Source organism: Oncorhynchus keta, chromosome 13, assembly GCF_023373465.1.
Source record: "Oncorhynchus keta strain PuntledgeMale-10-30-2019 chromosome 13, Oket_V2, whole genome shotgun sequence".
Lineage (NCBI taxonomy): Eukaryota > Metazoa > Chordata > Actinopteri > Salmoniformes > Salmonidae > Oncorhynchus > Oncorhynchus keta.
In genome coordinates this window covers 34,732,156-34,753,209 of record NC_068433.1, presented here as the reverse complement: position 1 = coordinate 34,753,209, position 21,054 = coordinate 34,732,156, and the positions used below count along the sequence as shown (strand labels likewise).

Genomic DNA, 21,054 nt, shown 5'->3' with positions numbered 1-21,054 from the left:
GGCGCTGGGCAGACTGGCGGCACTGGCGGCACTGGGCAGACTGGCGGCGCTGGGCAGACTGGCGGCACTGGTGGCGCTGGGCAGACTGGCGGTACTGGCGGCGCTGGGCAGACTGGCGGCACTGGCGGCGCTGGGCAGACTGGCGGCACTGGCGGCGCTGGACAGACTGGTAGCTCAGACGGCGCTGGGCAGACTGGCGGCACTGGCGGCGCTGGGCAGACTGGCGGCTGAGACGGCGCTGGGCAGACTGGAGAAAAAGGCTCTGGCAGCGCTGGACTGAGGAGCACTGGTGCCTCTGGAATGAGGGGCTCTGGCGCCTCTGGCATGAGGGGCGGTAGCTCTGACAGCGCCGGACAGGCGGGAGACTCTGGCTGCGCTGGAGAGGAGGAAGGCTCCGGCAGCGCTGGACAGGCGGGACGCACTGTAGGCCTGATGCGTGGTGCTGGCACTGGTGGTACTGGGCCACGCACCTCCGGGTGAGTGCAAGGAACAAGACACACCGGGTTGTGAAGGTGTACTGGAGACCTGGTGTGTATAGCCGGCATCAAATCCCCCGGAACTCCAACACACATTTCAGGCTGAGTACGAGGAACTGACACGGGTGACATCGGACAGCTAACACACTCCTCAGGGCGAATGCCGTGCATACTATGCCAAACCAACAGCTTTCTTTCCACTCTGTCCAATACAATACAATACACTACTCTGTCCACACTCTCAGACTCAGCACTCTGCTTCGCCGACAGCTCCAATTCCATCCATGGCTACTTACGGTAAACAGGGGGAGTTGGCTCAGGTCTGACTCCTGACTCTGCCACACTCTCCCTGTGCCTCCCCCCAATTTTTGGGGGTGCCTCTCGGGCTCCCAGCCGCTCTGCCGTGCTAGCTCCTCATAATGCCGCCTCTCTGCTTTCGCTGCCTCCAGCTCGGCTTTGGGGCGGCAATATTCCCCTGGCTCTGCCCAGGGTCCTTTTCCGTCTCCTCCCAAGTCCATTTATCCAAATAGTGCAGCCTCTCCCACTGCTGCTGCTGCCTCTGTTGCTGCTGCCTTTGCTGCTGCTGTTGCTCCTGCTGCACCTGTCGCTTCTCCTGCTGCTGCTGTTGCTGCTGCCTCTGTTTACCACGCCGCTTGGTCCTTGGTTGGTGGGTGATTCTGTAACGGTTTCCTTCTGGTGAAAGAGAGGCGGACCAAAATGCAGCGTGGTGATTATTCATGTTTTTAATAAAGACTACTATACATGAACAGACTAAACAAAACAAGAAAAGTGAAAACCTAAACAGTCCTATCTGGTGCAAACACAGAGACAGGAACAATCACCCACAAAACCCAACACAAAACAGGCTACCTAAATATGGTTCCAATCAGAGACAATGACTAACACCTGCCTCTGATTGAGAACCATATCAGGCCCAACATAGAAATAGACAAACCAGACACACAACATAGAATGCCCACCCAGCTCACGTCCTGACCAACACTAAAACAAGGAAAACACATACGAACGATGGACAGAACATGACACAAGGGGTCTTTGTCCAAAAAAATAGGCAAGGTGGCTTCTCTCCCTCTAAAAACATAAATATTTTGGTCTTCATATAATTTTGGCCTTTATTCAGATTACAATCTCTCACTTTCTTTTTCTGGAGAGAAAAAAAACATTAAAACAACATATCGTTATATATAGCCTACCCACTATGGTCAACTATTTCACTACCGTTTCACACTGCTCTGAGACAAGCATGGAGAAATTAAATTGTTCAATTATATTCCATAATATTCTTAAAATGTATGTGTTGACAGAATATAATCAAGTGATGTCTGCTAAATAATCAAGTTGATGGCAGTCATATAGTCTCGGCACCTACTTAAAGCTGAGTGACTCACTCCTTCATGGCTTTGGATCTAAATAAATACTTTTATTTTTATTTAACTAGGCAGGTCAGTTAAGAACAAATTCTTATTTACAATGATGGCCTACCAAAAGGCAATATGCCTCCTGCGAGGTTTGGGACTGGGATTAAAAATATAAATAAATGACATGAAAAATATAAGACAAAACACACATCCCAAAAAGAGAGACAACACAACACTACATAAAGAGAGACCTAAGAAAACAACATAGCATGGCAGCAACACATGACGAGTACCAACAATCTTTCTGATAGTCTTTAATAAAGAAATGTTTTGGTTATCCTGACCTGGACACCATGTACAGTAATATAATTGCCCATTATGGGCTATTAGCAGGACAATATACGCTTATTAACACCTCTCTGTATTTTGATACTTTGTGCAAGGCAATTGATCAGCATTAAAAACTTTGTGGATGGGGCCTCCCAAATGGTGCAACGGTCTAAGACGCTGCATCACAGTGCAAACTGCGTTGCCACAGATGCTGGTTTGATACCCGTGCCAGCCGCCACCGGGAGACAGACCCATGAGGCAGCTTTTGGTTTCTCTCCCTCTAAAAACGGAAATAAATATTTCTAAATAACAAACTGTCTTTATTTACAAATTAGTGAGAATGTCTCACCCCGTGTTCAAGAATGTTTTTTTCTCGCTCACTCTAGGTTAAATGAACACAAAATAACCTCCAAAATATTGTTATTTTTTAAACAAAGCGATTATTATTATTCATTAATGTAGAATTTTTAAAAGCCCCTTAGATATTCTCACAGATCAGATATGCCCTGAATGAAAACTGCCCCTTTGAAATTAATTTAGAATCCTCCAATCCTCTAAATGGAATTATAGGTGGAGAGTCACGTCCTTGAAAAAAGATTTTTCGGGTGGTCAAACTAGCACTAACTAGCATTAATGGTAACAATGGCTGACAATTATGTAACGCTCCATAGAATTATATACTGTAAATCTACCGTAGGCAACATGATTATCACTTGTGTTGAGTAATGTGCTGTTAAAAGTGGTGTAGGTCTTATTTATTTAAAAAACATACTGAAGTTAGAAGCAATAGGATTTGAAGCAATAGCCTACCTGCTGTGGTCAACTATTTCAGCACCATTTCGCACTGCTCTGAGACAAGAATGGGGACTGGTCTTGATAAATCAATGAGATTTCTATTTTTACTGAATCTCTGTTTGGGTATGGGTTAGACTACAATTAGGTTATGGAAATGTTATGCTCTTAGTACTGTAGCCTACTCCTGACCATCACGTTGTACAGCTCCAGATTTTCAATTCCATCCTAACGGAAACCCTGAGGGTTTCATTGTTCTTCAAATAAAAACACCATAATATTAATCAAATTAATGAAGAAAAATGTCACCCTACCTCAACCCAATTGAGATGGTTTAGGATGAATTGGACCGCAGAGTGAAGGAAAAGCAGCCAACAAAAGCTCAGCATATGTGGGAACTCCTTCAAGACTGTTGGAAAACCATTTCATGTGAAGCTGGTTGAGAGAATGCCAAAAGTATGCAACGCTGTCATCAAGGCAAAGGGTGGCTGCATATATTTTTCTTTAACATTTTTTGGGGTACTACATGATTTCCATATGAGTTCTTTCATAGTTTTGATATCTTTACTTTTATTCTACAATGTAGAAAATAGTAAAAATAAACTGGTACTGTATATTTACAGTACTTTTACTTAAGTAGGACAGTTGGGTACTTTTTCCACCACTGATTTCAGATAAAGATTCAATAAAACAAGTCTCAAATATAAGGAAAATGTCTATACTTTTCAGCTGTTTCAAAAACATTGCTCTGCTATTAAGATTTTTACTGTAGGAGCATTTGGCTGCACGAGACAATTCTGTTTACATCCAATGCCTCGGAGGGGGTGACTCTCAAGCAAAACTCGCCCTGTGGCGTAGGAGACGTGACAAGTTTGCATTACAGTAAAAGTTCTAGCCGAGTGTATTTTCTCAAAACCTCTAGAGCAGGGTTATTCAACTCTAATCCTATGAGGTCCGACGCCTGCTAGTTTTCTGCTCTATCTGATAATTAATTGTACCCACCTGGTGTACCAGGTCTAAATCAGTCCCTAACGAGAGGTGAACAATGCCAACAAGCAGTGGGACTGGCCTCGAGGTCCAGAGTTGAGTTTGAGGGCTCTCGAGAATCTTTCATAGTGAGAATACAGTCTTAGCCTTAATCACAGCCCTGCTATTCATTTGCAAATGAAGGTACATACATTACAACGTTTTTTATTTATCATGATCAAATGGCCTCTGATAGTGTATTTACTGAGGTAGAGAGCCTTGATTTTTGCACTTAGGCCATACTTCCAGTCCCAGGTATTATTCAAAACATTTCAGACAATTCTGAGATATTCCAATGTTGCAGACTTCTTTCTAATCATCTTGAATACTAAAATGGCTAATTAGCTTAAGTTGTTATCTAGGTCATTCCACATTATTTTATGTCCGTCGGACATTGTGTGTAAATTGTGTTAAAACACTACATGTAACAGTTGGATAACATACATGTACAGTATGCTCTAACTACTGTAAACCAAATCCCAATGTTGGCATTGTCCCACGTAATATTTTATCCAAATTCTATGAAGAATTTAATCCACTTTACCCAAGATTGTCTCAAAGTTGTCACCATTATTGCGAAGCCCTAGTTATTTTGTTTGTATGGGAAAGTCTGGAGATTTAGTTATGATTAGTGATTAATTTAAATTTGTCCCCCAGGTTTAAGGTCAGCCCTGTAACTTGAACTGAACTTTCATTTTAATATAGTAAAATTATATTCAAAAAAACAAAAAAACATTAAATATATAAAAGTCAAATTAAAGTGCAAAAACGGGAGCTGCTTCTACTCTTTTTGGACATTTTCTGGTGTTATGTGGTGGAAAATGGAATGCATCGAGCATAACCCATTGATAGATCGGCTAGAAATGTTTTAACAAGTACAAATATTGTTGTTAAGCTTGCATTCAATCCCCCCTCCTCCGTTGCACACAACAAGCTTTCATTCCCCGTCCCCTTGTCACATGAGGAATTATGGCTGATTTAAGATTAAATCCTCAACCCTGTTATGTCACTTTTATAGTCACTTCTGGCAATTGTCTCTTCAACCATGTTACATTGACATCAATTTCTCATCAACCATTTGCTATAACAGGATTGCCACTTGCGTAACAAATATGTTTCTTAAAAATATAAAATGATTGGCAACTACAAAGTTTATTCCAATACATTTGTGTAGAGAAAGAGGATATTAAAAAGCCATTGAGTAGATGTGGAATTCAAATCACTATGAATCCTCTACTTTCAGTACTTTTTAAGAGGAGCTGAGCGAAAGAAACAACTTCTATGGTTGAAAATGTCCTATGTGGCATCGATATTAGTGAGAAACGTATTTTATTGCCAAAATTGACTACAAAGTGTAAATAGTATAATTTTGGTCATAAAGTCAAGTTGTCATGCTGCGTCACACAGCTGCTAAGCTATTCTTCATGCTCAGGTGGCTGTTTGAGATATTTCAAGGAACACAAAATGGTAGAGAACATTACACACCCACTTCAAACTCATAGCATTTCTTAATGAAAAGTGAGGCGAAATTATTGAGTTCAGCCCCCCTTTAATGGATAGTTGTGGACAGGAGGTCTGTTTTACACGTAATACCTTTGCTTTCATCGAGGATGTTTCCATGATCCGTTTCCTGGAATGATCCTGATGTGACATTACATAAGAAGTGGAACCAGAGCTATTGGGATTAGCACGCACAGTGACTCCAGAAGACGTGCTAATCTCCCTGTCATTATTAGTCATGATATTTAACACTAGTTTAATGAGAGAAACAGATTATCTGACATTCTCCTGTTCTATCTGCCTCTCTGGGTTGCCTTTAAGAAAGGTACAAATAATTTAAATGGATTTATTTAAAATCAGGGATTATTCAAAAAATATGGAATGGCAGAAGAAGGTTTTAGCGGTTTAGTCCTGATAAATCTGGACTAAAAGGGAGGTCCAGGTCCTTTTGATAGATAAAATGTTCAGGTGTTGGACTGGTTGAGTGGGTAACACTATCACCTCTGGAATCATATACTTTTCCCTGTGGCAGGTTTGATCCCCCAGATGAGCCCTATGCACTTCTGCTACCTCCAGGGCTGTAGTGGTGCCTGGAGAAGTGCATATACTAAAATAATTCCCAAACTGGCCACCCATGGAAGGAATGGTGCTCTGTGTGAAACATTATATAAGAAACAGTGACATGTCCTATGAATGACTTAAAATAAAAATGTGTTTGTTTATTAGGTACACCCATCTAGTACCAGGACGGACCCCCCTTTTCCTCCAGAACAGCCTGAATTAGTCGGGCATAGATTCTACAGGGTGTGGCGTTCAAACGTTGCTCAATTGGTATCAAGGGACCTAACATGTGCAAGGAAAACATTCCCCACACCATTTCATCAATGCCGCCAGCCGGCACCATTGACATAAGTCAGGATGGGGCCATGGACTCATGCTGCTTATGCCAAATCCTGACTCTGCCATGAGCAAATCCTGACTCTGCCATGATTTGTCAGACCAGGCAATGTTTTTCCACTCCTCAATTGTCCACGGTTGGTGATCACATGCCCCCTGGAAACCCACTTCTTATTTTAATCAATCAAATTCAATCAAATGTATTTATGAAGCCCTTTTTAAATCAGCAGATGTCAAAGTGTTATACAGAAACCCAGCCTAAAACCCCAAACAGCAATAAATGCAGATGTAGAAGCAGGGTGGCTAGGAAAAACTCCCTAGAACAGGCAGGAACCTAGGAAGAAACCTAGAGAGGAACCAGGCTCTGAGGGGTTGGCCAGTCCTCTTCTGGCTGTGTCGGGTGGAGATTATAAGAGTACATGGCCATTCAAGGCCAGATTGTTCTTCAAGATGTTCAAATGTTCATAGGTGACCAGCAGGTTCAAATAATAGTCAGTGCTTGTAGAGGGTGCAACAGGTCAGCACCTCAGGAAAAATGTCAGTTGGCTTTTCATAGCCGAGCATTCGGAGGTTGAGACAGCAGGTGCGGTAGAGCGAGAGAGAGTCGAAAACAGCAGGTCCGGGACAAGGTAGCACGTCCGGTGAACAGGTTCCTTAGCCACAGTCAAAACAGTTCCAACTGGAGCAGCAGCATGACCAGGTGGACTAGGGACAGCCATAAGTCACCAGGCCAGGTAGTCCTGAGGCATGATCCTATGGCTCAGGTCCTCTGGGAGGGAGAGCTGATAGGAGATGAGCCCGATGTGGTCGTGTGCTGCAATAGCCCATCCGTGACAAGGACCGGCAAGTTGTACGTTCCGAGATGCTGTACTGCACCGTTATTTGCCTGTTTGTGGCCCAGCTGTTAGCTTTCACTATTCTTGCCATTCTCTTTCGACTGCTCTCATCAAAGAGCTGTTTTCACCCATAGGACTGCAGCTGACTGGATGTGATTGTGCACTATTCTCGGTAAACCCTGGACACTGTCGTGCGTGTGAAGACCAGGAGGCCGGCTGTTTCTGAGCTATTGGAACCGAGGTGCCTGGCACCGACAATCACTCCATGCCTAAAGTCACTTAGGTCACTCGTTTTGCCCATTCTATCATTCAGTCAAACCGTAACTGAAAGCCTCAATGCCTGTCTGCCTGCTTTATATAGTAAGCCACGGTCACGTGACTCACTGTCTGTACTGGCCACTGAGTGTATTTGTAAACCTGTAGTAACCTTAGAACAATTGGCTGAGAATTTGGTTCATGGGTAATTGGATTGGTTCATGCTCATACATTCTGAATGGCCACTTGATTAATGATTCATCTTTGTTTTTGTTTGGAGATACCTTGTGTCAATTCCAGAACATTGCATAGGATTTTCTACCTGCAGCGACACTAGCGGGATATTACTGGAAATACCGGTAAAAGCACACTGCCTTATGAAATTGTCCAAAACACAGGGCCCTACTCATGGGAGATGTGACTCACTGTGCCCAAGGGCTTTACCTAATCTCAAGCAGAAAATAAATCACAATAAGCCAACCAGACCATGTATACAGTGGCTGGACCATGGCAAAATACCTGCTGTCAAATCACTATTTGTTTACTTATTTCCCATGTCATTCAAATACAGCAATATATAAGCGCAGAGCTTCTCTAAGTATGCAACTGATAGAATGTGTAAGCATAGTGCAATGTATGTACTGTGTATGTAACTAGATGTGTACGCTCTTAGAAAAAAGGGTTCCTCGGCTGTCCTCATAGGAGAACCCTTTTTGGTTCTGTTTAAAAGGGTTCTACCTGGAACCAAAAATAGTTATTCAAATGTTTCTCCTATGGGGACAACCGACATGGCACTGCACTTGACTTGAAGAATGTTTTCGGTATGTCATGGATGGAACCGCAGAAGCAGCCTTAACCCTTAGAAACCCAGACCCAGTTTTCCTTGCATGTAAATTAAGCAGTGATTACGACTACCCAAGGAGACCGCAAATAACATTTCTGGATATTATTTTTTAAACACTCCTAGCAATAGTTATGCAAGGGCACACGACAACACTGAACAAAACATGAGACCTGAGCAACTGGCCCAGTCCACAGAGGAACATAAATGGTAATCCGGAAGGTGATCCCAATAAGCCCAATCAGGGTCACCTGGATACTAGAGGAAATCCACGGGTGCACTCCAGTGGCAGCCACAGGTAGTACACTCCGGGAAGAAATCCTGACATGTGACACTTTCAAGATTAGGAATATAAGAAAGGTAGTCTTTGGAAATGTGTTTTAAGGCCTGTGAGGTGGCTCATTGATATAAATGAGGTGGCTGATGTAGGTAGCACTCAATCAGGTTTGAGATGACAGAGGACAGATGGATGGCTTGACCATCAGTTGTAGGGCAGATGTTTCCAGCACTGGCGACCTGCTTGGGTGTCCCATTAAGCATATAGCCTCAGTCTTAATGCTGTCCTGCTGGAGGAAGTTTTCTTTCATCCATACTCTGTCATAAGGCAGCTGCCAAGTTTTCCTAGGGCTAAGATGGTGCCTGTTTTGGTGTTAATATATACTTCAGTATCGTCAGCGTATGATGTTATAGATGTTATAGTCTCTGAGAATTTGACTGAGAGGGAGCATGTAGATTAAGAACAGAATAGGCCCCAAAAAGGACTCCTGTTGGACACTGCATGTGACTGTAGACTCCACCGATCTGGACTCCAATCGTTATGTATTGCTTCCTATTGGAGAGGTAGGAGGAGAACCAGGTCAGAGCAGTTCCAGAGACTGCAGTGTGCTCTCTGAGATGCCACAGGAGGGTATTGTGGTCAACGGTGTCAAAAGCAGCACTGAGATCTAAAAGGCGAAGGAGCCTAGGTGATCCAGAATCTGCATCCATTAGTAGGTCGTTGGTAACTTTCATCAGAGCTGTTTCGGCGCTGTTTGCAATGATTGGAAGCCAGACGGGAAAACTTTGTATATCTGCTTGTAAGACAGATGGGATTGATAGAAAAGGGAGGTTGGAGCGGATGTCCTGTAGTTGGATAGGATGTCCTGATCAAGGTTGGGTTTCTTCAGTAAGGTAGTGGCTGTTTTGAAAAGTGATGGTACCTCCCCGATCAGCAGGTGAAGATGGTGACAAACAATAAAAGCTGATCGTACAGCATAGCAGCTTGCTTGGTGGTCTTTGTTGGCCAGTAGATGGACAGTGAGGCCATCCTTCCTCCGACGCCTCTAAAGCTTACAGCCATGAGTCTTAATTCACAGCAGTTCTTCAGTGAACCAGGGTGAAGAGCGTTCAAAGGTTACTTTTCATGTTTGTTTGGGGGGGGGGGCAAGGATGTTCTGGGTAGTACTCAGAGTGCTGTTATACAGGTTGACCATGTCGCAGAGTGCCAGCTCAGTGCAGTGTGGGCTGTATGTGTGCCAGGAAGAGGGATGGGTTCAATTTCCTTAGGATGCGGAATTTAATTGTCCTCTTTGGGCAGTGGAGAGGAGTGGGCACAGTCAGAGACAGTGTCACAGCCTTGTGGTCATATATGCCAAGTTTGAGGACATCCAAGTCATTGCCAGTGATAAAGAGGTCCAATGTGTGTCCACGGTTGTGGGTGCGGACATTAACATGTTGCACAAGGTTTTGACAGTCCAGCAAGTTAGGGAAGTCAGCAGCCATAGTGGACTTGGATGAGTCAACATGTTACATTTGACCAAAATCACAATATTGGAGATGGTGGGGCAAATCAATCCCAGAACAACAGCAAATGATCTTGTGCAGATGCTGGAGGAAACAGGAACAAAAGTATCTATATCCACAGTAAAACGAGTCCTATATCGACATAACCTGAAAGGCCGCTCAGAAAGGAAGAAGCCACTGCTCCAAAACCGGCATAAAAAAGCAAGACTACGGTTTACAACTGCACATTGGGACAAAGATCGTATTTTTTGGAGAAATGTCCTTTGGTCTGATGAAATAAAATATAGAAAGAACTGTTTGGCCATAATGACCATCATTATGTTTGGAGGAAAAGGAGGTAGGCTTGCAAGCCGAAGGACACCATCCCAACCGTGAGACACGGGGTGGCAGCATCATGTTGTGGGGATGCTTTGCTGGAGGAGGGACTGGTGCACTTCACCACTTCACCTCCTCCTTTGCTGGAGGAGGGACTGGTGCAGTTGAAGCAACATCTCAAGACATCAGTCAGGATGTTAAAGCTTGGTTGCAAATGGGTCTTCCAAATGGACAATGACCCCAAGCATACTTCCAAAATTGTGGCAAAATGGCTAAAGGACAACAAAGTCAAGGTGTTGGAGTGGCCTATATAGGGCAGAACTGAAAAAGTGTGTGCGAGCAAGGAGGCCTTACAAACATGACTCAGTTACACCAGCTCTGTCAGGAGGAATGGGCCAAAATTCACCCAACCTTTTGTGGGAAGCTTGTGGAAGGCTACCCGAAACGTTTGACCCAAGTTAAACAATTTAAAGGCAATGCTACCAAATACTAATTGAGTGTATGCAAACTTCTGACCCACTGGGAATGTGATGAAAGAAATAAAAGATGAAAATAAATCACTCTCTACTATTATTCTGACATTTCACAATCTTGAAATAAAGTGGTGACCTAACTGACCTAAGACAGGCAATTTTTACTAGGATTAAATGTCAGAAATTGTGAAAAACTGAATGTATTTGGCTAAGGTGTATGTAAACTTCCGACTTCAACTGCATGTGTAACATCAGGCGTTAACTTAAAATCCCAAAGCCTACTTCCAAATGTTATTTTCTTCAGGATCGCAGTGCAAAGGTTGTTTATCTGCGTTTGTTTGAATCCTGGCCTGGGTTGGTACCTGAGGTATAGATGAGGATGACAAAAATGCTACAAACAAGTTATTCTTGTCGTGGCTTAGGATGATGCTTGGGGGCGAGTCTGATGTCATTGGTGGAAACAAAGGAAACAATACAGGATACATAACAAGAGAAATAACACAATTGAGAGACATAATTCAATCTTTGAAGTTACTGGAATTCCACATAAGTAGGTTTAATATGCAAGTCTTTAATATCTTCCAGATAAAGGGAATTGGCACTTGTAATTTCTTTACATGTACTAGTTTATATATGAATCGTGAACAATTACATGAATGCTAGGTTTACCTTTTCCTCTATTTGTTTGAGTCGGTTGGGGTCCTGCAGAGTTAAATGGTCTGTGAATAGAATGGTTTTCCATGTGGCTGATGAATCTCAAAAGCCTGATGAGAAGAACATTTTTAACCATAAGCCTATCTTGGTCTGCTAGATAGTGAGTGACACAGCACAGCGGTGGTGTCAGTCTCTTGAATCTGTCTATGTCAAATCATCATCAATACGACAATGGAATGTCTCTCTACTGTCTTTTCATCTGTCTATCTGTGGTTTGTAAGACATGCTTCACATCTATGTGCTCTTTCTCTTTCTCCCTCTCTCACTTTTTCAACTCTCTTTTCTTGGATATGAAGGCTGTGAGTCCCGGGGCACCAGAGGATGAGAGCAAGCTGTCGGTAGGTCCTGTCTGGTTTGTCTATGTTTGTGTTTGTGTCTATGTAGCTACTCTAACTTTTTTCTCTCCTTCCCTACTATACTCTAAATCCAACCTCCGTGTGTGCCTGTAGTATCTCTGTCTGTCCTTGCAATTCTAAAATTACTCTCTCAGTAGGTCACTAGTGCACTAGCATGCAATGACACCTCCAGTTTCAAACGCTTGAAGAACAGTTTATACATCCAAAATGCTAAAAACAAAGTTCTTGATCAGTGAGTGTTTTGTTATAGTTCCTTTCATATATATATATATATATATATATATATATATATATATATATATATATATATATATATATATATATATATATATATATATATATACACACAGTACCAGTCAAAGGTTTGGGCACACCTACTCCCTCTAGGGTTTTTCTTAATGCTTACTATTTTCTACATTTTAGAATAATAGTGAAGACATCGAAACTATGAAATAACACATATGGAATCATGTAGTAACCAAAAAAGTGTATGTTTGGTGGGAAGTTGAGGGAATACTCTCGTAAAACACATAAAACTGGACACATGAGTGGTCTTGCAAAGCTCCCATTAAACGTGTTTAGAAAATATACAGTACCCCGCCATCCTTATGGCCTTTCACAAAGTGCAGACACTCTGTCTGCCCCCCCCGCCCGCCCGCTCAAACCCAGGAAGCCAAGTGGTTAAACTAGTCAGTGCCACCAACCAATAGTATTAGCATTTTCTTATCAAAACCCCTCAAAAAGTAAAATGTCCAATGTTAGCATGCTTTTGCATGCTTTTGCTTTTGCCCATTGTGTACAGTAGTTCAATGAGTTGGGTTGAAGTAATTTTTATATGATTTGGGCATGATATTTGAGTTCAAACCAAATTTAATTTGTCACATACACATGGTTAGCAGATGTTAATGTTAGTGTAGCGAAATGCTTGTGCTTCTAGTTCCGACCATGCAGTAATATCTAACACGTAATCTAACAATTTCACAACAACTACCTTACACTTGTGTGTATAAAGGAATGAATAGGAATATGTACATAAAAATATATATGGATGAGCGATGGCCGAACGGCATAGTATATACATATATACAGTATATACATATGAGATGAGTAGTGTAGGGTATGTACACATTATATAAAGTGGCATAGTTTAAAGTGAATAGTGATACATTTATTACATCCCATTTTTAATTATTAAAGTGGCTAGAGATTGAGTCAGTATGTTGGCAGCAGCCACTCATTGTTAGTGATGGCTGTTTAACAGTCTGATGGCCTTGAGATAGAAGCTGTTTTTCAGTCTCTCGGTCCCAGCTTTGATGCATCTGTACTGACCTTGCCTTCTGGATGATAGCGGGATGAACAGGCAGTGGCTCGTGTGGTTGTTGTCCTTGGTGATCTTTTTGGCCTTCCTGTGACATCGGGTGGTGTCCTGGAGAGCAGTTCTGGAGATGTAACATGTCACTTAGTTATTTGACTGGTTTCATGGAAAGGACTTGCACATTGTTTCACCAAAAGACACAATTAAAGGCAACATACATTTTTTAAACCAATGGGATCTCACAGGTGGGATCTGAACCTGGAGCTCTCACAGGAAAAATAAACATCTTGACTGTTAGACCAAGGGGAAATTACCTCTTGTGCCCAGGGTGCCAATGATTTTGAAGTCACAGTTAGGGCTACATCATCACAAGACCATGAGCCCTATTGATGGTCACGAGATTCACCCCCTTTTGACCTCATCCTCGATGAGACACCGTCCTACAGTTGGGTGCCATTTTCACAGGCAGGATCTGAACCCAGGTCTCTCAAAATCTTGACTGTTAGATTAAGGGGACATTCCAGGACAGGGAATTTCCACTACAGGGACAATCAAACTTTAGACCTGATACAGATAATGACCTAAGAAGAGGGCCAGCACTCTGCATTTTGCTTTGGAAATGATGATACTGCATTATTTTGTATGAGAAATACAGCTAACACTACAGTGTTATAGTGTCCTTCAGGTATTTCCTTAGGGGAACCACCAAGGACTAGAAAGAGTTGTGTAATGGTGCCATTGTTTGTGTAACGGCAATGTGCTCCTCTTGCAGGCTAGGCCCCGGCTTCAGAGAGGTGGTAGCTCAGCCTCCCTGCACAACAGCCTGATGAGAAACAGTATCTTCCAGCTTATGATCCACACACTGGACCCTCTCAGTGAAGGTAAGCTTTTATCCAACACACAAAACGGTCACTGTTTCTCTACCTCTGTTTTTCTAGTGTTTACGCAAAGCAACATGGAATGCTTTTGTTTATCTTTGCCTGGTTCCACTTCCATACAGAGCCAGAAGGTTTAGAGGCAAACTGGTGCTCATAATTCCGGTCATTTTTAGGTTAACCCAGGTTAACGTTTCTCTGCCACTCTGCCAACATTCAATGAAGATAGTTCTTGCACATACTGGACGTTTTTGCTATTAGATGGATTCTGATAGAACCGTCTTCTTCATGAGATATTTATAAAAGAAATTAGGAACACATCATAAAGCATAGAAAGGGCTAGGAGAATATTCAATCAACATCCCATAGAAAACTGGGCACAAATGTTCTTGCAATGTTTCCATGAAACATGTCTAGAATCTTGATATCCTATATTCTGAGAACATGGTAACCATGTGTATGTTTGGTGGGAAGTTGAGGGAATATTCTCTTAAAACACATAAAACTGGACACATGAATGGTCTTGCAACGTTCCCATGAAATGTGTCTGTCACATTGGCATGAAGGATCGGGAGACAGATGCAGGAATGCGTAATAGTTTTTTGTATTGTACCCAAATTATGGCGTGCCATGTAAAGGCATGGGGACGAAGACCAAACAAACACTATATAAAAATAGAGGGTCGAAACACAAACAAAAGAGCGAGGAGTACATCGAATAAATACACACGCGCACAATGATTAACACACGGGACAAGACTCATAAATCATCTGCGCAATCCACAAGGGCACGAAAGCCCAAAACACACAGCACATGTACTCGCAAGCACTAACGGACATTGTAACATTAATCGACAGCACTATGGTGAACAAAGGGCACATATAAAAAATACTAATCAGTGGAAATAGGGGACAGGTGTGTGTGAAAGTTCTGGAGGGATCCATGACAGTACCTCCCTGACGCGCTGCACTTGCAGCACAACGACACCGGCCTCGAGGACGATCACAGGAACGCGGTGCGGGTTGATCAGGACCCGATGCAGCTGCCGAAGTTGCGTCATCGTCGGACGGGCCATTTCCGCTGTCTCCCTAAATGGTTGATTATTCTGTCACGTTGGTATGAAGTGATTCAGGAGACAGGGTTTTTATAATAGGGGGTTTTATTCCCAAATTAGGACATGCTGTGTAATAGCATGGGGATGAAGACCAAACAAACACGTAACAGAACACAGGGTAGAAACCCAAACAAAGGAGCGAGGAGCACCTCGAATAAATAACTTAAGCGCACGATGATAAACACACGGGGCGAGACCTGTAATCATCTGAGCAATCCAAAATGGCACGAAAGCCAAAACACAGGTACTCACACGAACCAACGGACATTGGGCCAATAATCAACAAGACAAAGGGCACATACATACAAATACTAATAAGTGGCAATAGGGGACAGGTGTGCGTGTTGAAAGTTCTGGAGGGATCTGTGACAGTGTTTATAAAAAATATTCTCTGAATATTTTATGTTCAGAGAACATGGCAACCATGTTCTGTGTATGCTTGGTGGGACGTTGATGGAACATTCTCCTAACCCACAGAAAACAGGACACAAATGTTATTGCAATGTTCCCATTAAATTGGAAATTCTGAGAACATGGTAACCACTTTCTTGGTAAGTTCAATTTGACATTAAGGGAATGGTCTCTTGGAAACATTCCTTGCACATCAGGGGAACATTTGTTGTTGGATGGGTTATTGCTCTGAGATCTGTAAATAACTTTTCCAGGCATCCACATGATCTAACCACCAAATCTCTTTGTTAAACCTGTGCCCTATACAATATAACATGTGGTTAGGGACCCTACCTATACAGGAAGTCTCAGTAAAGCACTCAGTACAGAATTGGTCTAATGAACCGTACACGAGGCTACAAGACTGTTAAACTAGTACAGACTGGAATATGGGATTCATCCGATAGCATTGAGGGGTTTACTAAGTCCGTCACATGCTTCATCAATAAGTACATTGACGATGTCGTCCCCACAGTGACCATACATATGTATCAAACCAGACATTTTGGATTACAGGCAGTATCCACGCTAGATAGAGCTACTGCTTTCCATTAATGGGACACATACAAGAAATCCTGCTACGACCTCCAATGAGCCATCAAACATGAAAATATAGGGATAAAATGGAATCTTACTACACCGGCTCTGACGCTCGTCGGATGTGGAAGGGCTTGTAGATGAATACGGATTACAAAGGGAAACCCAGCCGTGACTTGCCCAGTGACGCAGGCCTCTCAGGCAAAATAAATGCCTTCCATGCTCGCTTTGAGGTAAACAACACTGAGTCATGCAGGAGAGTCTTTGCTGTTCCGGACGACTGTGTGATCTCGCCATGGGCCATGTGAGTAAAACTTTTAAGTATGTTATTACTCGCAAAACCGCTGGGCCAAACGGAATACCAGGGCGCGTTGTCAGAACATGCGCAGACCAGCTGGCAAGTGTCTTCATAGACATTTTCAAACTCTTCTTGTCCCAATCTTCTGTAATCCCAACACGTTTCAAAATAAACCTAATCGTTATTGTTCCCAAGAACTCCAGGGTAACCTGCCTGAGTGTGCCAGAGCGCAGAATAACTTATGAATGCTCAACACCTATTGAATATGGCCGGTGTCAGTAAACGTTGACAAAGACGTGTAATTAAATTGTTGCCAGCAGCACAGTTACAGTCACCAACACTGGATAACATGAAAACAGCCTAACCAGCTCTGCTAGGGTGAGGAAAATGGTCAGAGTGGGGTGTTGTCTCATTTGTGTCTGGAAGTAGCTAGCAAGCTAGCCAATGTTAGCCAGTTAGCTTGCAGGCTTGACTGTCGCTGTGAGGTCAGAACATTCTGATCAACCCTGCTCATCAGGCAGAGTGTCCAGTGTGCGCTCTGAACGCTCCAAAAGCGAAACGCTTTGAATTTATGAACAGACAATCTGACAGACAGTTAAAGTCACCAACGCTGTGGATAACATAACAGCCTATCCAGCTCTGCCATGGCAAGTAATGTTCAGTGACCTGTTCTCTCATCTGTGTCCGGAAGTAGCTAACAAGTTAGCTTGGGTGCTTGACTGCTGTTGTTAGTACAGAATGCACGGATCTACCCTTAAAGATATGGGAGTGGCTAAAATTTAAGAGGGTGTGAATGCTGGATGGGTGTAGACAAAGAAGTGGTCTCCAGTAGTAGAACCAAAACATTCAAAGGCCATTGACTCAAAAGTGTGTTTACAAGTTTATCAACTTTCAAAGCAGAATTACTTTCCCATTGTTCCTCATCTGTCGTGTATGATATACACTTTTCTAGCTCTGAGTCTCTATGTTTATCCAATGTGAAAAACACAATTTCAAATTTTGCTACATAAGACAGATTTGAGCCGGTCAGTCACAAATGACTATCGTCTCATGGCACTCACATCTGTAATCACAAAGTACTTTGAAAGATTGGTCATGGCGCACATCAACACCATCATTCCAGACACGCTGGACCCACAATAATTCATATAGCGCCCCAACACATCCACAGACTGGTCTATCCCACCTGGACAAGAGGAATACCTATGTAAGAATGCTGTTCATTGACTACAGCTCAGGGTGAGACTTCCGGCGCCGACAGAGATGGCCGCCTCGCTTCGCGTTCCTAGGAAACTATGCAGTTTTTTTTTTTTTTTACGTGTTATTTCTTACATTAGTACCCCAGGTCATCTTAGGTTTCATTACATACAGTCGAGAAGAACTACTGAATATAAGATCAGCGTCAACTCACCATCAGTACGACCAAGAATATGTTTTCCGCGACGCGGATCCTGTGTTCTGCCTTACAAACAGGACAATGGAATGGATCGCATGCAGCGACCCAAGAAAACGACTCCGAAAAAGAGGGAAACGAGGCGGTCTTCTGGTCAGACTCCGAACAAGGGCACATCGCGCACCACTCCCCAGCATTCTTCTTGCCAATGTCCAGTCTCTTGACAACAAGGTTGATGAAATCCGAGCAAGGGTGGCATTCCAGAGGGACATCAGAGACTGCAACGTTCTCTGCTTCACGGAAACATGGCTCACTGGGAAGACGCTATCCGATGCGGTGCAGCCAACGGGTTTCTCCACGCATCGCGCCGACAGAAACAAACATCTTTCTGGTAAGAAGAGTGGCGGGGGCGTATGCCTCATGACTAACGAGACATGGTGTGATGAAGGAAACATACAGGAACTCAAATCCTTCTGTTCACCTGATTTAGAATTCCTCACAATCAAATGTAGACCGCATTATCTTCCAAGAGAATTCTCTTCGATTATAATCACAGCCGTATATATCCCCCCCCAAGCAGACACATCGATGGCTCTGAACGAACTTTATTTAGGAGGCTGCATTCATTGCTGCATTTATCCGGAGGCTGCATTCATTGTAGCTGGGGATTTTAACAAAGCTAATCTGAAAACAAGACTCCCTAAATTTTATCAGCATATCGATTGCGCAACCAGGGGTGGTAAAACCTTGGATCATTGTTACTCTAACTTCCGCGACGCATATAAGGCCCTGCCCCGCCCCCCTTTCGGAAAAGCTGACCACGACTCCATTTTGCTGATCCCTGCCTACAGGCAGAAACTCAAACAAGAGGCTCCCACGCTGAGGTCTGTCCTACGCTGGTCAGACCAAGCTGACTCCACACTCCAAGACTGCTTCCATCACGTGGACTGGGACATGTTTCGTATTGCGTCAGATAAAAACATTGACGAATACGCTGATTCGGTGTGCGAGTTCATTAGAACGTGCGTTGAAGATGTCGTTCCCATAGCAACGATAAAAACATTCCCTAACCAGAAACCGTGGATTGATGGCAGCATTCGCGTGAAACTGAAAGCGCGAACCACTGCTTTTAATCAGGGCAAGGTGTCTGGCAACATGACCGAATACAAACAGTGCAGCTATTCCCTCCACAAGGCTATTAAACAAGCTATAAGCGTCAGTACAGAGACAAAGTGGAATCTCAATTCAATGGCTCAGACACAAGAGGCATGTGGCAGCGTCTACAGTCAATCACGGACTACAAGAAGAAACCCAGCCCAGTCACGGACCAGGATGTCTTGCTCCCAGGCAGACTAAATAACTTTTTTGCCCGCTTTGAGGACAATACAGTGCCACTGACACGGCCTGCAACGAAAACATGCGGTCTCTCCTTCACTGCAGCCGAGGTGAGTAAGACATTTAAACATGTTAACCCTCGCAAGGCTGCAGGCCCAGACGGCATCCCCAGCCGCGCCCTCAGAGCATGCGCAGACCAGCTGGCCGGTGTGTTTACGGACATATTCAATCAATCCCTATACCAGTCTGCTGTTCCCACATGCTTCAAGAGGGCCACCATTGTTCCTGTTCCCAAGAAAGCTAAGGCAACGGAGCTAAACGACTACCGCCCCGTAGCACTCACTTCCGTCATCATGAAGTGCTTTGAGAGACTAGTCAAGGACCATATCACCTCCACCCTACCTGACACCCTAGATCCACTCCAATTTGCTTACCGCCCAAATAGGTCCACAGACGATGCAATCTCAACCACACTGCACAAAGCCCTAACCCACCTGGACAAGAGGAATACCTATGTGAGAATGCTGTTCATCGACTACAGCTCGGCATTCAACACCATAGTACCCTCCAAGCTCGTCATCAAGCTCGAGACCCTGGGTCTCGACCCCGCCCTGTGCAACTGGGTACTGGACTTCCTGACGGGCCGCCCCCAGGTGGTGAGGGTAGGCAACAACATCTCCTCCCCGCTGATCCTCAACACGGGGGCCCCACAAGGGTGCGTTCTGAGCCCTCTCCTGTACTCCCTGTTCACCCACGACTGTGTGGCCACGCACGCCTCCAACTCAATCATCAAGTTTGCGGACGACACAACAGTGGTAGGCTTGATTACCAACAACGACGAGACGGCCTACAGGGAGGAGGTGAGGGCCCTCAGAGTGTGGTGTCAGGAAAATAACCTCACACTCAACGTCAACAAAACTAAGGAGATGATTGTGGACTTCAGGAAACAGCAGAGGGAACACCCCTATCCACATCGATGGAACAGTAGTGGAGAGGGTAGCAAGTTTTAAGTTCCTCGGCATACACATCACAGACAAACTGAATTGGTCCACTCACACTGACAGCGTCGTGAAGAAGGCGCAGCAGCGCCTCTTCAACCTCAGGAGGCTGAAGAAATTCGGCTTGTCACCAAAAGCACTCACAAACTTCTACAGATGCACAATCGAGAGCATCCTGGCGGGCTGTATCACCACCTGGTACGGCAACTGCTCCGCCCTCAACCGTAAGGCTCTCCAGAGGGTAGTGAGGTCTGCACAACGCATCACCGGGGGCAAACTACCTGCCCTCCAGGACACCTACACCACCCGATGTTACAGGAAGGCCATAAAGATCATCAAGGAGATCAACCACCCGAACCACTGCCTGTTCACCCCGCTATCATCCAGAAGGCGAGGTCAGTACAGGTGCATCAAAGCTGGGACTGAGAGACTGAAAAACAGCTTCTATCTCAAGGCCATCAGACTGTTAAACAGCCACCACTAACATTGAGTGGCTGCTGCCAACACACTGTCATTGACACTGACCCAACTCCAGACACTTTAATAATGGGAATTGATGGGAAATGATGTAAATATATCACTAGCCACTTTAAACAATGCTACCTTATATAATTACCCTACATTATTCATCTCATATGCATACGTATATACTGTACTCTACATCATCGACTGCATCCTTATGTAATACATGTATCACTAGCCACTTTAACTATGCCACTTTGTTTACTTTGTCTACATACTCATCTCATATGTATATACTGTACTCG

The 21,054-nt window shown here is 43.8% G+C and overlaps 1 protein-coding gene across 4 annotated transcripts in view; it reads left to right on the top strand.

Annotated features, from left to right (window-relative positions):
- LOC118392243 (sodium/potassium/calcium exchanger 2-like) overlaps positions 1–21,054 on the top strand; it is a 192,808-nt gene that overhangs the window by 101,213 nt on the left and 70,541 nt on the right. For 2 of the 4 annotated variants that reach the window (XM_035784026.2, XM_035784025.2), the window contains exons 3-4: positions 11,913–11,954; positions 14,060–14,168. In XM_035784026.2, coding sequence (XP_035639919.1) covers positions 11,913–11,954; positions 14,060–14,168 — 151 coding nt within the window. The remainder of the gene's footprint in view (positions 1–11,912; positions 11,955–14,059; positions 14,169–21,054) is intronic. The other 2 variants (XM_035784028.2, XM_035784027.2) reach the window with 1 other exon arrangement.